This window comes from Mauremys mutica, chromosome 3, assembly GCF_020497125.1.
Source record: "Mauremys mutica isolate MM-2020 ecotype Southern chromosome 3, ASM2049712v1, whole genome shotgun sequence".
Lineage (NCBI taxonomy): Eukaryota > Metazoa > Chordata > Testudines > Geoemydidae > Mauremys > Mauremys mutica.
The window spans coordinates 98,409,294-98,427,939 of NC_059074.1; the positions used below are offsets into that span (position 1 = coordinate 98,409,294).

At 40.1% G+C, this 18,646-nt stretch overlaps 1 protein-coding gene across 1 annotated transcript in view; it reads left to right on the top strand.

Moving 5' to 3' along the window:
- Nucleotides 1–18,646, top strand: part of LAMA2 (laminin subunit alpha 2) — a 407,250-nt gene that overhangs the window by 70,559 nt on the left and 318,045 nt on the right. The window contains exon 4 of the mRNA XM_045010304.1: nt 4,140–4,252. Within this exon, the coding sequence (XP_044866239.1) occupies nt 4,140–4,252 (113 nt within the window). The remainder of the gene's footprint in view (nt 1–4,139; nt 4,253–18,646) is intronic.

An 18,646-nucleotide genomic window follows, 5' to 3' on the forward strand; every position in this document is an offset into this window, starting at 1 on the left:
CTCTGACGCTCTCACTGAGTTCATATGGATTTGTGATTGCTTGACACGCATGAAAATCAGGCCATTTTTTAGGTACCTAAATATGGGATTAGGTCCTTAATTTTAATCTGAAAATTCTGAGTTTTTTTAATAATTTACAAAATTTTAATTTGGGGTTAAGGCCAATTTTATTTATCTTAAGCTTGTTCTGTGATTTCCCCCCACCTTCACCCCTTCTCAGCTTGATGTTAATTCTAATTTCACTGACAAAAAAGCCCTCAAACCACTGAGTTTTTTTAACATTTCATTTTTTAACACTACAACTGATCTTTGCTAAAAAAATTTTTTTTTTAAAGACCAGCCTCAGGGTAAAATCAGTTTTCAAGCATTAATTTATTATCAGGTACAAGGAGAGTTTTGTACCTCCTATACAGTAAATGCATACAAGGAAGACTAGAACCTAGATAGAACTATATGGTAGTATTCACATATTTTCACCTGTCCTTTCAGTGACGGAGGTGAACAGCATATTAGCACTATTCTCCATGGTAATTCTGAAGAATTTCCTGTATGATTAAAATCACATCCTCCATTTTGGGAAGAGCCAAATATGTTGTTAATAATAAAAATACATAATCTGTGATAATTCGCAAGGCAAACCAAACACACAGTGTGAGGAATAGATTTTGGGTTGCCACATCCCTGTGCCCTGCTCCAATCACTAGACAGCGCTGTCTCATTTATATATCAAAACAAACAAGTGCTATAGGGCTGTGTGTCTTTCCCTCTTATTAACCTTCAACTGTCCGGTTTTAGAATGACTGGTCTTTCATAGCCAGCCACGTCTTAGTTTAAGGTTTTCCTAATGTTAATCTGGCACTGTGAAGAGCCTTATTTAAACAGAGAGGACTCGTTAATCAGAGTACCATGTAATGTAACCAGACTTTAAGTGATCCCCTTGGAATCTGAGTCTGGTGTGCCTCCCCTTAATTACTGTAGAAGGAAATGAACACAGACTCCCTGGTTAATCACATGTGAGCCCAAATTAAAGGAAACAGTGGGATGGGCTTACTTTAGGGGCAATTCCCCTTATCATTCATCAGTCAGGTTAGTCCTTGGAGTAGCTTTTCAGTCCTGTCCTTTTGCAAATGTTATATTATTTTATCTCTCACGTTAAATAGGGAAAACATGCCAGCAATTAATCAATGTTTTCAAATTAATTATGATTAAACTTTCATAATGGGGATTACAGTTAATTGTTGGTTCATCTTCCAACCCTACTTTTCAGGACTAAATCTCTCATCAGTTTGGCTGGAGGAGACTGATATCAAAATTTCCAATTAGACAACTTCTATCACAATCACCTAGGAGCCCTGAGTTGAATTTACAGATGATTTTTGCAAGCACACATTTTAAGACAGGAGCTGTAATGATGATCAGAGTTGTTAGCTTTGACAATGCCTAGAGCATCGGCTTTCCTCTGTGTGTGTGTGTTAAATACAGAGGTGATGCCAGTTGTCATGGTCCCCGGATAAGCTGTCCTGCTGAGGCCTTTTTTCCAGTCCTCTGTGTTTTGAGAGGCAGGCCTTGCCTCCACTCTGTCTGGGACATGGCTCTGTGGCACAACCACTCCCCAATTGGGTCTCCGTATTCCGCCCCCGCAGGTAGCCCACCGTAATACCTAGCAAGCCCAATGGACTTGTCACCTGCATGTGTTCTTGTGGATAGTGGTAATATGCAGTGACATTTTTCAGGGTGTATTTTTATTGATTTTTGAGTATTTTGTAGATGTCCAAAAATTTGAGTTTATATTGTACATATACAATGGTATATACTGTAATGAATAATCTCTTTGTAATGTTGCCTCGTTCACTTTAATGTAGTACTGTTTCAAACAGCACTACATTAAAGTGCAGTACAGGAATCTTTAGTGCACGCCAGCAGGGTCTGCATGCACAACAGATTACTACACAATTTATTAATGCACAACAGATTATTGCACTTTAGAAATCACACCCTATAGAGCACATTACGCCTCCTTCTAGACAAGCCTTTAGATACTTAGTAACTGGAGTTTTTACGTTGTTTATTGAATAAACCCTGATTTAAAAAAAAAATTGTATTGTAGGTATTGATTGGTTAAAACCTAAAACCTAACCTAAAACCAGAAGCCCTACCTACTTTCTTGTTCCCCTTGAGGCCCTAGGTAGACATGACTTAGCCTTGAAGTCCCCCATTCTCTTGGGGACCAAACTGTAGCCCGCTTGCTGTAGCAATCTCTCTCTCTCTCTCTCTCACTCTCTTTCTTGCTCTCTATCAGCTTTTGATCCCTCTCATCTTGGCCTGAGCCAAATAGCTCTGTTGCTAGAGTGGGATCTGAGCAGTCCCTCTTCATGGGTATAAACCTGATTATTGTATTTGAGGGGAAGCTTCTTATCTGGGCTGTTGTTTTACACTCCCTGCCTGATTTCTATAACAATTGCCTCTGATCTAACTGTATATTCAGGCAAATATTTCCCTATTACCCACACCAGTTATGCTTCCATTTGTACCACTAATATTATAACAAGCAAATGCTAGTGCTTACTGGTGCCACTGAATCATTTGATATTTAAATACACTTCTGGCATTTGCAGTTTTAAGGACTGACACCTCCCCTCACTCCCACAAAACACTTTAATTGTTTCTTTAAATATGTTCAGACATTCTGGCTTTCATTAATGAGGCAGGATTCCTGTCCTCCACAGACAGCTGATGTGATACGAAACCTCAAAAAAACAGACTTTCAATCTGCTTAGTTGACTTAAAAACAAATAAAAGGTCGGTAAACTCTCCAGTTTTAGTCCCCTAGGAATCTAAGAACAATAAATAACTTCTTTTTCTTCCCATTTTATATATCTAGCAATGTATTTTTTAGGAAGTCATTCTAGGTGAAAAGGTAACATTTATCATGTGCTTGATACCACAAGAATAATACATTCTCTGACTGTGTATAATGTCTTCAATATCTAGCAGCTGGGGGAAGGAGACACATTATTTTGTAAATAACTTCTGATTTTTTCCCTCCTTTGGATGTAGTCTTGCTCCCAGGTAAATCAGTGATTTCTGTGGGTGCAGGATCAGATCCTTTAGAATTGTGGGTGGGCTACCATCCTGTATGCACAAGAGCAGATCCTCCTGAAACATGGATAGACAAAAAATACTCTTTGCAATTACTGGGTGATATTTACCCAAATGCAGAGAATGCAAGCAAGACCCTATACCTTCTAAATACCATAACATAAATAGTTCAGAGGGTCTTGAGGAGAACCTTGAGGGGGGAGAGAGAGAGAGAGAGAGAGAGAGATGGAAACCTCTTAAGCATTGGATTATAAAGCACTCAAATACTACAGTGATGGTTCTTGGATGAGCTCTGTGTAGAATAAAATAAAATTTCTTTCTGCATGAAAACTGCATGATTGTATATGACTTCCAAACACAAATACTAGCACATGAACCACAGTACCTTCTCCGTCACCTGCCTGCCAAGTCCTAAATTCCTGGTTTGTGTTCATTACATTAGCTGATGATCTCACATTACCTGTCTGGAGATGCTGGTTTAGGTGGCTGTGGTCTCCTTGGAGGTTGCAAGGCAAACATATAATATTAAACTTCCTTCAAAAGTAAAGATGATCAGTTATTTTGTTTTAATGTACCACTTTGTCATTTTAAGTCTATACTTGTATTCTGTTACTGATTTGGGGTTTTAAAAAGTCTTTTTGATACTTATTTCATAATAAAGCTTTGTGATTCACCTTTAATAGTAATAGGAGATATACCTATCTCCTAGAACTGGAAGGGACCTTGAAAGGTCATTGAGTCCAGCCCCCTGCCTTCACTAGCAGGATGAAATACTGATTTTTGCCCCAGATCTTTAAGTGGTCCCCTCCAGGATTGAGCTTATAGCCCTGGGTTTAGCAGGCCAATGCTCAAACCACTGAGCTATCCCTCCCCCACAGGTGGAACATGTTGCATACTGCGCCATAATACCAACAAACACATGGACGTACTTTTATGTACAATATTATCTTTATATCCTGTATTAACTAAATGCTACCACCAAACCACTGCTGACGATTCTAAAGATGTTTTTCTTTTACATATTGCCAATGGTCCAATAGAACGACACCCAATAACTAATGCAATTGATGGGAAGAACACTTGGTGGCAGAGTCCCAGTATCCAAAATGGGATAGAATATCATCATGTTACCATTACATTGGACCTTCGACAGGTACTGTTTGTTCTTTGTTTCTGCAAACCTTTCTCACTCACATAATTGCTGTCTCATTCGTCATTCCTTATTTTGTCAGTGATGCTTTTGGATCATAAAGATACTGCCAGCTTCATTATAACATACTGAGTTACATGGACTATGCACAATGTAGCTTATTCATTGTAGCATAATACATATATCATTTTTTTTTGTTTTGTTTTTTTTCCAAAAGATCAGATTTCAGATTATTTGTTTTTAAGACATTTTGAATTAGTCTAAATATGAAGTATTCAATGTTTGTTTCAGCTGTAGGTTTAGATCTTTAGAAATAAGTCTAATTAAAATGGTATGTGTGGGGGCAACAAATTTATTAAAGGTTTAATAGTTTAAAATGCTGCATTTTTTAACTACTAAAATAATAAAGCACTAAGAATGTCTTCAGCTTTGCTAAGGATAGGTGCACTTAAAGTTGTTGTTATTTTGTTTTTGTTTTTTTGGGGGGCTAACAAAACCCTTAAATAAATTGCTTCTCGTTACTGAAAGCTCTGCAAGCTGTCAGCTGGTTTTAAATTAAACCTGGGCTACTTGGAGAGTTAACAAGGCTTGTTGTATTTGCATAGACTCGGTAGGAGTAGCCTCAGGTTTCATGTTGCATCTTCTGCCAATCATCTCTGACTCTTTCTATGGTATTCTTGACAGCTGTAGTTTTCTGGAATACCGTTATTTGATGCTCACAAATTTGCTGGATTATGCCAGACATGCAAGCAAAAGGATTTTGGGTGCTGGAGGAGAAGTAGTTTTATTTGTATTGTGCTAATGCAAATACAGAATAACTATCCGTCACCAGAAATACACATCATGCTATTAGACTTTTCATCCTGCTACTCAATATCATAGAAATTAAAGATGGACAAGATAATCCAATAGGCTTTGACCTTATCCCCAGAACAATGGAATATTGTCACCAGGTTCCCTCAAAGTTCCCTCTTTTCTGTGGTCTATAGGCTTGTCCCATATACCAAGATGATTTATAGGATGGGCTAATGTGAGGAAAATGCAATTCTTTTTTCCTTTGTAAAAGCAAAAGGGAATGTCCCCATCTCTCCCTGGCTTGGGTAAGTAGCACAGTCCTCACAACTCTCCCTTCTCTGTAGCTAAGTGTGCAGAGATCCTCTTACAATCTCCTGATTCAATCTACTTTAATCCCTGGATAGGATTTCTTGGTTTATGGCTTTCACCCAGAATCTGAGTGTTGCATATCCTCAATTATTACTTCTCAGAAAGACCATTAACCTCACCACAGGATTACAGGGGTTTGTAGCTGATTATCCCAGAAGGAGTCAATGGTCCAAAAGAGTCTTGAATAAAATACAGTTTATTAGAAAATAAAATGAAATCAAATGTAAGAGTACAAGAAAAACATATCTAGGACTAGGAGTCCCTAGCCTTGTCTAGTTTGGGCCTCACTCTTGAAGTTAATCAAAATCCATCAAAAATATGATGCTTAATTTTCTAGAATTCTTTCTTTCATTTCCTCAGAACAGACAAACCACTATCTAGATACAGGGTGGTAAAAATGCTTGTGGTTGTTTTATATTAACTTTCCCTCTGGTGGTGCTGCAGTGGTCAGAGAATTTGAGAAAATGGATTTGCAGACATGGTCCCTTGCTCCTGTTATACGTTGGAGATACTCTGAAGTTCAGGTGTGAGTTCCTTCCATCGTTAGCATTCTAACCCTGGAACCACCTTTGTCATTACTGTGACATTGCACTCCATATGATTTTATGAAAATATGCTAATGAGTGTGAATATAATGTAACTGGAATATGCTTCATGCAAAAAGTCTTTTGTGTAAGATATCATTACAAAGCTTATAATCTACTGAATGTGTTCACCCTATTTGTATGAATGAATCATTCTTGTATTTGAAACTAGAAATATGAAATATAACTCTGAGGTCCTATTGTAATTATGCAAAGTGTGGGCCATTAATGGTGGCTTGGAATCTTGATGGCTCCCATTAACCAGGACAATTTACTGTAGATGGCTCTGTTTACTTGCAAGCCTTCCTGTGAGTTAGGCAGGGAAGAATGAAGGCTTGGGGTCTCATAGGACATGTGACCATGTCACCTAGTATTGGAATCCATCTTAAACCTGGTGCTTTTCCATTTAGAAGGAGGGGTGGGGACCCAGAGAGACAAAAGATTCCCACCTTGTGCCAAAGGTATAAGGGGGTGGAACAGAACAAAGGGGGCTGCAGTTATGAGAAATCCTTTAGCTACTGCCTGAGCTGGAACAAGGACTGTACCAGGGGAAAGGATTGGGCCCAGACTAGAAAGGAGTCTAGTCTGTGAAAGAAGCTTATTGGAACATCTCTGAGGGTGAGATTTTATCTGTAATCAGTTCCTTAATGTATTAGGCTTAGACTTGCGTATTTTGTTTTATTTTGCTTGGTAACTTACTTTGTTCTGTCTGTCATTACTTAGAATCACTTAAATCCTACTTTTTATATTTAATAAAATCACTTTTGCTTATTAATTGACCCAGAGTCAGTAATTGCTCCCCCAGGTATTAAACAGCTGTGCATATCTCTCTATCAGTGTTATAGAGGGCAGACAATTTATGAGTTTACACTGTATAAGCTTTATACAGAGTAAAACGGATTTATTTGGGGTTTGGATCTCATTGAGAACTGAGTATCTGGGTGCTAGAGACAGGAACACTTCTTAAGCTGTTTTCAGTTAAGTCTGCAGATTTTGGGGGATGTGGTTCAGACCTGGGTCTGTATGTGCATCAGGCTCGACAAGGCAGAGTTCAGAAGTCCCAAGATGGCAGAGAAAACAGGCTCTGTAACCCAACTCATCACAATTACTATATTGAAAATGAGGTTGCTCCGGTCACTCACCTATGTCATCGTCTCATATCCCTGGCCCAGTGTCTAATGAATATTTTTATTTTATCCAATAAGATATTTGTTTTTTGCTGGAACAGGTTTGATTTTAGTCTTCTGCCCTTTAAAAATGTTCCTTTGACCTTACAGGTACTATTACCTGCTTTCTCCCTATACATTGATTTTCTCTCTTGCTGGCTCGGATACATTAACATGCAAATAGCTCTCATGCATCAGAAATAAATTAGCATCCTTAGCCTTCACCATTCACCCCCACCCCCAAGACATTCCTTCTCTGATTGTTAGATAGTAGGATGGTTTCATTCAACTACAGTTTTAAGAATAAGGCTCCCTTATCTGCCAATAATTCCTTTATGTCAATCCCAGCCTCATAAACTATTCCATCCCCTTTAGTGCTGGTATCCAAACTATGACAGGGAAAAACCAAGAAGAGCTTTCTTTAATTATATGTTTTGCTTACATAAAAAGAATTGTGGTGACTATAAAGTTACAGTGCCTATATTGAAATGTACATGAGGTGGTGGTTTGACTGTATTTCAGGAATTTCTGCAGATACAAATAGCATATTACAATTAGCACACTGTGACACTGTGTTTGCTTAAATAAAACATAAAGTGTGTGATGGTGTGAAAGGGGGAAATTGTACTGTTACCCCTAGCCCATGGTTGCTGCACAATTCACTGTTCCAAGTATAGTCCAGAGAAAGCGTAGACCAGTATCAGATGACATCTTCTTCTGCACCAGCTCAGCTGTGCAGTCAGTGCTTTGGAGGAGCAGATTCATAGAGCTACCCTTTCATTCCCTATCCATCTTCACAGAAGTGGGGGAAGTTGTGAAGCCTGTACTCTCCCCATGCTCTGGCTGGCAATGTGAGTAGTCCATGCAGTTAAGGAGGCACCTTCTACCACTTACCACCTTGCATAGGCCAAGGGATAATTTTGCTCCCTAACGGTAGTGATATATATCAATATTCATGGCTTTAAAATGTCAAATATATAGCTCTATACTATAAGAAGTGGTTTTCTTTGTACACACAGAGCTGTAGGCTTTAATAGAGTATTCAGTAAAAAATGAGATGCCTATTCCAGCTGGGATCACAGACAGCAGTCACCATGAATGGATGAAGGTCACAAGATGCCTCTGATGCATCATTTAAAAAAAAAAGATTTTGCTCCTTATCTTTGTTGGCAAACATGAGATTCAATAATTGCCAGTGATTTTACTGATGTGTTCTTGCTGTAAGTACAAAAAATGTGTAACTTTTTAAAAACAGATTTGTCACATTATTTCTGCAAATAATGGACTGTAATTTGCAGGAATGCATTAGCAGTATGTTCTATTACTAATAATTATGACTATACATGGAGTGCTTTTAGCAAATTCTAATTTTATGAAAAAAATTAGGAAAATAATTACTATTTCCTTCATTAAATAATTCCATACCTTTTGAGGGTAATTGTATTATTTTTCTATTATGACTGCACTGCATAATAAAGTAATGGTGCATCATAGTTAGTAGTAACTAATGAGTTATTTGAATAAGTGACACATCTAACTTAGAAGAAGCAGAAAGATTATCATTCATTTAAAAAGGCAATTATATTCTTTTTGCATTAATTAAAGAAAAAGGGTAAAATATTTTAAAAGGGCTTAAGACATGGGAATTAAGCTCTTAATTCACTTAGGTGCTGTTAAAAACTTTACCCATAATGCCTTGTGGTTAGGGTGTATTCTAGGAATCAGGACTTCTGGATTCTGCTCACGACTTTGATACTAATTTTGGGGGGTAGCGTGGGATGGTCACATAACTTCTCTCTGCAAGAGTTTATCATTGGTACACTCATGGGCAGCTCTAGCCATTTTGCCGCCACAAGCACGGTGGCACACCGCGGGGGGCGCTCTGCCGGTCGCTGGTCCCGCGGCTCAGGTGGACCTTCCGCAGACCTGCCTGCGGAGGGTCCGCTGGTCCCACGGCTCCGGTGGACCTCCCGCAGGTGTGCCTGCAGATGAGCCGCGGGACCAGCAGACCCTCTGCAGCCACGCCTGCGGGAGGTCCACCGGAGCCGCCTGCCGCCCTCCCGGCGACCGGCAGAGCGCCCCCTGCGGCATGCCGCCCCAAGCACGCGCTTGGCGTGCTGGGGCCTGGAGCCGCCCCTGGGTACAATGGTGATTACATCATCATTTACCTCCTCACAAGAGTGTTTTTGAGGTATGATTCATATTTATAAAGCATGTTGAGATTTGTGGATGAAAAGCATTGTACATATACTGTATAAGATTTATTATTCTGTTACAATTAATAGCCTCTATGGTGGCATTTTCAGAAATGCTCCCAGTTCCACGCGCAGGGCCAGGTAGGCAGGCAGAGCTTCAGAGTCTCAATGCGTGGATGAGACGATGGTGTAGAGAGGAGGGGTTCACGTTCATTAGGAACTGGGGAAACTTCTGGGATGGGAGGAGCCTATACAGGAGAGATGGGCTCCACCTAAACCAAAGTGGAACCAGACTGCTGGCACTAAACATTAAGAAGGTTGTAGAGCAGTTTTTAAACTAGGAGATGGGGGAAAGCCGACTGCTGCAGAGGAGCGTGTGGATCGGACACAGACTTATCTTAGGGGAGAGTCTGATGATAGAGTATCTCCAGGTTATAGTCAGGAGCAGAGGAATGAGAAGTATAATGTAAGGGCCGGATCAGATGATAAACAGTTACATAAAAAAGAATCTGGCACATCAGAAAAAGGCAGGCTAATAAACAGGGACAAGTTTTTAAAGTGCTTGTACACAAATGCCAGAAGTCTAAATAATAAGATGGGTGAACTAGAGTGCCTTGTGATAAAGGAGGATATAGATATAATAGGCATCACAGAAACCTGGTGGACTGAGAGCAATCAATGGGACACAATCATTCCGGGGTACAAAATATATCGGAAGGACAGGACAGGCCGTGCAGGGGGAGGAGTGGCACTATATGTTAAAGAAAGTGTAGATTCAAATGAAGTAAAAATCTTAAGCGAATCCACAGGTTCCATAGAGTCTCTATGGATAGAAATTTCATGCTCTAGTATAAATATAACAGTAGGGATCTATTATCGACCACCTGACCAGGACAGTAATAGTGATGATGAAATGCTAAGGGAAATTAGAGAGGCTATCAAAATTAAGAACCCTATAATAGTGGGGGATTTCAATTATCCCCATATTGACTGGGAACATTTCACTTCAGGACGAAATGCAGAGATAAAATTTCTCGATACTTTAAATGACTGCTTCATGGAGCAGCTGGTACGGGAACCCACAAGGGGAGAGGCGACTCTAGATTTAATCCTGAGTGGAGCGCAGGAGCTGGTCCAAGAGGTAACTATAGCAGGACCGCTTGGAAATAGTGACCATAATACAATAGCATTCAACATCCCTGTGGTGGGAAGAACATCTCAACTGCCCAACACTGTGGCCTTTAATTTCAAAAGGGGGAACTATACAAAAATGAGGGGGTTAGTTAGACAAAAGTTAAAAGGTACAGTGACTAAAGTGAAATCCCTGCAAGTTGTGTGGGCCCTCTTTAAAGACACCATAATAGAGGCCCAACTTCAATGTATACCCCAAATTAAGAGAAACAGTAAAAGAACTAAAAAAGAGCCACCGTGGCTTAACAACCATGTAAAAGAAGCAGTGAGGGATAAAAAGACTTCCTTTAAAAAGTGGAAGTCAAATCCCAGTGAGGCAAATAGAAAGGAGCACAAACACTGCCAACTTAAGTGCAAGAGTGTAATAAGAAAAGCCAAAGAGGAGTTTGAAGAACGGCTAGCCAAAAACTCCAAAGGTAATAACAAAATGTTTTTTAAGTACATCAGAAGCAGGAAGCCTGCTAAACAACCAGTGGGGCCCCTTGACGATGAAAATACAAAAGGAGCGCTTAAAGATGATAAAGTCATTGTGGAGAAACTAAATGGATTCTTTGCTTCAGTCTTCACGGCTGAGGATGTTAGGGAGATTCCCAAACCTGAGCTGGCTTTTGTAGGTGACAAATCTGAGGAACTGTCTCAGATTGAAGTGTCACTAGAGGAGGTTTTGGAATTAATTGATAAACTCAACATTAACAAGTCACCAGGACCAGATGGCATTCACCCAAGAGTTCTGAAAGAACTCAAATGTGAAGTTGCGGAACTATTAACTAAGGTTTGTAACCTGTCCTTTAAATTGGCTTCGGTACCCAATGACTGGAAGTTAGCTAATGTAACGCCAATATTTAAAAAGGGCTCTAGGGGTGATCCTGGCAATTACAGACCGGTAAGTCTAACGTCGGTACCAGGCAAATTAGTTGAAACAATAGTAAAGAATAAAATTGTCAGACACATAGAAAAACATAAACTCTTGAGCAATAGTCAACATGGTTTCTGTAAAGGGAAATCGTGTCTTACTAATCGATTAGAGTTCTTTGAAGGGGTCAACAAACATGTGGACAGGGGGGATCCGGTGGATATAGTGTACTTAGATTTCCAGAAAGCCTTTGACAAGGTCCCTCACCAAAGGCTCTTACGTAAATTAAGCTGTCATGGGATAAAAGGAAAGGTCCTTTCATGGATTGAGAACTGGTTAAAGGACAGGGAACAAAGGGTAGGAATTAATGGTAAATTCTCAGAATGGAGAGGGGTAACTAGTGGTGTTCCCCAAGGGTCAGTCCTGGGACCAATCCTATTCAATTTATTCATAAATGATCTGGAGAAAGGGGTAAACAGTGAGGTGGCAAAGTTTGCAGATGATACTAAACTACTCAAGATAGTTAAGACCAAAGCAGATTGTGAAGAACTTCAAAAAGATCTCACAAAACTAAGTGATTGGGCAACAAAATGGCAAATGAAATTTAATGTGGATAAATGTAAAGTAATGCACATTGGAAAAAATAACCCCAACTATACATACAACATGATGGGGGCTAATTTAGCTACAACGAGTCAGGAAAAAGATCTTGGAGTTATCGTGGATAGTTCTCTGAAGATGTCCACGCAGTGTGCAGAGGCTGTCAAAAAAGCAAACAGGATGTTAGGAATCATTAAAAAGGGGATAGAGAATAAGACTGAGAATATATTATTGCCCTTATATAAATCCATGGTACGCCCACATCTCGAATACTGTGTACAGATGTGGTCTCCTCACCTCAAAAAAGATATTCTAGCACTAGAAAAGGTTCAGAAAAGAGCAACTAAAATGATTAGGGGTTTAGAGAGGGTCCCGTATGAGGAAAGATTAAAGAGGCTAGGACTCTTCAGTTTGGAAAAGAGGAGACTAAGGGGGGACATGATAGAGGTATATAAAATCATGAGTGATGTTGAGAAAGTGGATAAGGAAAAGTTATTTACTTATTCCCATAATACAAGAACTAGGAGTCACCAAATGAAATTAATAGGCAGCAGGTTTAAAACAAATAAAAGGAAGTTCTTCTTCACGCAGCGCACAGTCAACTTGTGGAACTCCTTACCTGAGGAGGTTGTGAAGGCTAGGACTATAACGATGTTTAAAAGGGGACTGGATAAATTCATGGTGGCTAAGTCCATAAATGGCTATTAGCCAGGATGGGTAAGAATGGTGTCCCTAGCCTCTGTTCGTCAGAGGATGGAGATGGATGGCAGGAGAGAGATCACTTGATCATTGCCTGTTAGGTTCACTCCCTCAGGGGCACCTGGCATTGGCCACTGTCGGTAGACAGATACTGGGCTAGATGGACCTTTGGTCTGACCCGGTACGGCCTTTCTTATGTTCTTATGTTCTTATGTTCTGATCAAAAATATTCATTCAATGGAATTTGGTAAACGTAACTGTGCTTTGTGCAGACTGTTCATATGGCAAGTTTACTTGGGTCTAAACACACTTACATTGGGCTGGCCTGGTAGTGTAGCAGGAGCAATTATGAATTTGATTTTAACTGGACCCTTTATTCCATGTAGTGGGAGCATCATATCTATGAAATGTGCATCATATAGGAACAGGGAGTGTTGTGCCTCCTGCATGTGGTTGTGTTAGACACTGGGTTTTAGCTTTGGGAGCAAGGGGTAGTTTTGCATACATCTTCATAATGCAGCAGAGGAGATTCTGATGCAATGAGATCAATTCCAGCACAATGGAAAGTATTCTTTTTTAAAAGGATTACACCCTTTCACGAAGGGCAGGGGAAAGAAGTGGGGAAAAGTTGGAAATACGTGGACTTTCATGGAGGCCTGGATTTGCAAGTTCTACTCCTTGTGGTCTTGATTCCCTTAAGTCCTCTAATGGTCAGAAGCTACTGTGAAAGATTAGCAGGGTTTCTATAGGGAAAACAGGCAAATCCATGGGGAAGCTGATAGGTGGATGCAGGTGAGATGGTCATCCCTTCCAGTTCTGGTCCTGGAAAAGAAAAAGCAAAAACAACATAATTTGAAATTATTAGAATCTCAAAATATTTCTTTCAAATTTGGTTTAAAAATGAGGTAGGGTCCCTAGTTAAGCTCCCCATCACCTTTGCTTTCCTACTTCTAAAGACTTCTGATAAACATTCTGTTCTATTGTTCATGTTTTGAGTTGTATTTTAGCTGCTAGTGCCTTTAGAAAGCAAGCTTTCAGAGGCAGGGACTCTGCTATTCAAATAGCACGTTTAGTGCTTTGAACAGTGCCAGATACACCATGTGGAGCGAGCTATATAAAAAATAGAATGGCTGGGAGCAAGAGGGAGACATATTACTTCGTCTGAAGCAGTTTTCCCATCCCCAGTGATGAAACGCGTACAGCACTTTCATGGATGTATACTCTGAACTCCTTATTTCATGATTTTGTGTTGCCCAAACATCACTTTGAGGATTTTCATCTGGTTCAGTATAATCTTTTATGAAGTGAACCAGTTGATTATCTTTTGGAACAGAACCAGTTGATTGCCCATGAGTGAAACCACAGAAAATGAACTTCTGCCTTATTACTAAGTTCCTCCGTAAACTTAATAGGACTAGTGTCATGAAGAAGAAAATTGCAAAAGGGAGAGTTATGTGTTTGGTTTTGTTTGGTTTATATACATGACATTGCAGAACTGGGACTCTACGTGCTGAAAGAGAGACATGATGGAACTAGGCAACTGTGACAAGTTAAACTGAGAAAGGCTGGAACATGAAAACAACAGGATAGAACTCAGGCTAGTACTATAAAAACTCAGTCGGTGGGAAAAGCTCCTTAGAGACACTGCTGTCAGTGGAAGGCAGGATGAAATCAAAGCAAAATTTTCTGCAAAACAACCACCAAATTAGAAAAAAGTCATTATGGGGAGAGAGATGAATGGGAAAAAATCATTTAATCCTTTTTGATTACTACAGTTATGGAAAGGACAAAGTAAGACCAATAGAAATAGGATATGATAATGCCTTTAAGATAATTTTTCACAGCTGTATTATGGGTTCCACATATAAAAATGGATGGTTTCATCATTTTGGTAAAGTACTTTTTTTACTTTCTGACTTTTGTAAAGCTTGAGCATATAGGTTTGTATGCAATGGAGTTGTTTATGCATCTGCAGCTGTGTTTTAAAATATATCTGTAATATGGGCTATATATGAATTTGAACATTTGGGGCCAGATATAAACAGAGCTAAGAAAAAAATATGAATATTGATGTTTTGTGAGTACCCAGCCTGATCAAAAAATATCAAAAGCCAAGTTAGTATCAAGAACCTATTAGTATTTATCTACCCCAGAGCTATGTTCCAGGATGGTCTAATGTAGTAGTATTGCTGATTCATGCTTGAGAAAAAGAAACCTTCTGTGAAGAGGCCAAGCACACACTCTCCTCCTTAACTTGTGTCCATCTAAGGTCTGACTGGCCCTAATGGCTGCTTGGGAAGAAGTTCCCTACAGCCACCAGGGCAGGATTCCCATAATGCATACCACAGAAGGGATCCTGGAGTGAGGTTCAGCTGTTCTTTAGAACTCTTGGCCAACAGAAAGCAAAGAAAGTCACACGTTCATTAGAGATGTAGCTTAGGCTGAGACACCAGTTTTTTCAAATTTGGGTGCCTAAAATTGGGCACATAAAGCCATATTTATATATCAAAATGAGGCCTGTTTTACAGAGATGTTGAGGAGCTTCAGCTCCTGTTGAAGTTTGTGGGAGCAGCGGTCAGGGTCTTATTTGGGTAGTTGAGTGCCTCAGTGCCTCAAATTAAGCTCTTAAATCTGTACTTAACTTTCTCAATAAACTTAGCCTCATTTTCAAAGATGCTGAGCACCTGCAAATCCCATTTGACTTTGCAAATCCCATTTGACTTTGGGATTTGTGGGTACTCAGTACAAATGAACATTAGTGCCTTTTATTTATGTTCCTAAATAGGGATTTAGGATCATATCTTTAGGCACCCATGTTTGAAAATATTAGTCAGCGCTTTCCCCCCCTAAAAAGTGTTTGAACAAGAAAGTTACAAACACACTGAAGTTGGAATATGTATGTAAGCTGAAAAACATTATGTTGTTTTTTCTGAAGAGCCACTGCTGAAGTTTTGAGTAAACGAGTCTAAGCCTTCCTGCTGTCCCATCTCTGTTCACAGCTGTATTCCGTAGGAACTGTGTGTACCATGGTGTAAATTAAGTGCCAGATGTTTGGAATTTATTAAACCAATGTCTGTGTCCACTTATTTCTCTCCTAAAAGAGATACAACCCACTTTTTGAGTCCTAAATCTTAATGATTACACAAAAGTTGTGGCATTATTTTGGATTCTGAAAGTAGATCTTTGCAGTCTCAGTTCAGAGACCCTCTAATTTAGTGGATCAAAGCCCCTTTTGTTGACCTTCCTCTCCTGGCTCAAATCACATGGTTGGGACTTGTTAAACTAATACTTTATGGAGCAACATCAGAGTCTCTCTTCCAAAGTAACTTACGGTAGAGTAGTAGGGAATGTTACTCACACAATAGGGTTTCTATATTGTTTATTATTTTGTTGCTGCAATTGAAAACGGCTATACAAGGGGTGGTTGGAGAACCAGAACCTGTTTTGCCTCGCAGCCATATTGCAGTGACACTTGACACCACTGATATGGTCCACGCTGTAGTAGGTAGAAACTAGTCCTAGACATCTGTGCCAAACTTTGATCTTAACACTGTGCTGTAAGCCATTTTCTTGCCTCCAAGGAAGAGGAGTAATTTTTCTCAGATTGAAATTTTATGTGATGTAATAAACAACCTTTTTATATCTGAACTTCTGGCCTCAAAGATTAGGGTAAGGAGGCAGGGAATAAAGGATTGGTTTTGTTGTGTGCTACTCTTCATGCCATTGGTTTAGAGTGGAGATGGTAGAAATTATATTAGTCAACTTTAATTCCACTGGGACTTTGTGTGTTAGGAATGTATTTACAGCCATGCTTTTTACATACCTTTACTTAGATATCTGACCAATGTGGGGAAAAAAAAGCCAGATATCCTGGGCTTTAGATGTTTTTAACAAAAATCAAAGCATAGTTACATAAAAGATAAAGCCAGCAGCTTCCCTCCACCCCAAAAGCAGAGTGTAACCAAATAGGTATTAGATCAAATCCAAATTGTGCACCTCATTACCAACAAATGCCAGCCTCTATTATACTGGGATAAAGAGGGCAGTGTGCACTGAAAATCAACCGAGTAAGTCCTGGGACACAAGAAAGAGGGCTCTGGAAAAGAGAGAGAACTAAGTTTGGAATATTGAAAGAGATCTAGCTCTGGAGGCCCTGAGAGATTCAGCCAGGGCCTGCAACTCAGAGATTGATTTTATATAGTTGTTTGTATTTTTCGCAATGTAGTAGAAGTAAATTAAGCTAACTATTTAAAATATTATAGTTTTTGAGAATTTGGAAACTTTAAGATTCTTGCAAGGAAGCCCTTGATTCTTATATACATAAAAGCGCCTTTACACCAGTCTGACGGCCATAAAGTGTCTTAAAGTGGATGTGAATTACATTTGTTACAATCATACTTACTCCTACTTGAGACTCTCTTATTTTGCCAGAATGGTGAAAAAGGGGCCTAGAGTAAAAGAATGAGGACCTCATTTCTAAGAAACATCCAGCGAAATTTCTCACACATGAGAAGCTTTTTTAAGCCGTTGAACTTTTGGATACTTATCAGAATTTAAGCTGAACTCTGATCCTTTTGAGAGTCACTCATCACTACTTCAGGTTTTTACTTTGCTGGTACTAAGGGACATATACAAAATAGTGATCTATAGTATGTGGCAGATTATATTTTCCTCCTGGGTTCTCAAGGACTCTTTCTCTGAAATATTTGCCTGCTGGAGCTGAAGTTATTTTATAATTGTGCTCATTGTTTCTGATCATTTAAAGCAATTCTGCCATCAGCTTCTGATAACAAATATGCTGAGGATATATAATCATAAAAAATATTTTTTAAAAACAAACAGAACTGTGGTAAGTGTTTTGACAACATAGTTAGCTTTTTAATCACTACCTCTGTAATGTGTATTGTATCTAGCATACCTCCTACCCTGTATTTTTCCCAGCCTTTTCCTCTGTTTGTTTAAAATATACTTTTACTAAATTCAAAACAATGTACATACATTGCTGATAAATGTCAACCCCGGTAGAGTCCTGCCCCAGAACAATACAGTACTTACTATTTCCCCCACACTCCTACTCCTCAGACAGATGTCCAAGCAAATAGATTAATCTTTCACCAAGATTAACAAATGCAGGTTCTTCCATACCACCATGGGAAAGGAGTGCTAGAGCAAAGGATTCTCCAAGAGAAGCTCTTCTATTTCTAATGGCTGAATGCTTAAGACATGATTGTCAATAAAACCAGTCCAGTTGATCTCTGCTTTTGTGACAGTACATAAGAAAGACAGGCTTCTCTTGGATCGCCGGGAGACAAAACATACATAGGGAAGCAGGGGCAGCTCTAGAAATTCCGCCGCCCCAAGCAGGGCGGCGCGCTGCGCCGCCCTTCCTCAGTCCCGCGGCCGGGGCAGACGTGCCTGCGGACGGTCCTGTGGTCCCGCGGCTCCAGTGGAGCATCCGCAGGCATGCCTGCGGGAGCTCCGTCCGAGCCGCGGGACCACCGCACCCGCCTCAGTCATGCCTGCGGGAGCTCAAGCGGAGCCGCGGGAAGAGGGGACCGTCCGCAGTCGTGCCTGTGGCAGGTCCGCTCGTCCCGGGGCTCCGGTGGACCTCCTGCAGGCATGACTGCGGAAGGTCCGCCGGAGCCAAATGCCGCCCTGCCAGGACAATGCTGCCCCCACGCGCCTGCTTGGCGCGCTGGGGTCTGGAGCCGGCCCTGCAGGGAAGCCATACCTTTCGGTTGCAACCTAAATTGGTTAGGAAGCAAATATATCCCTCAAATATAGGAAGAGTCATAATATCCTCTGTGTACAGAAAACACAGCTAACTTGTTAGGTAATTGGATTGCCAATAAATCCCTTTGGAATTATGCTCCCCAATCTCTTGAACTCATTACTGAGTCAGACTACAGAATTTTCAGAAAGAGAAACCCTTTCAGTTTCTTGTT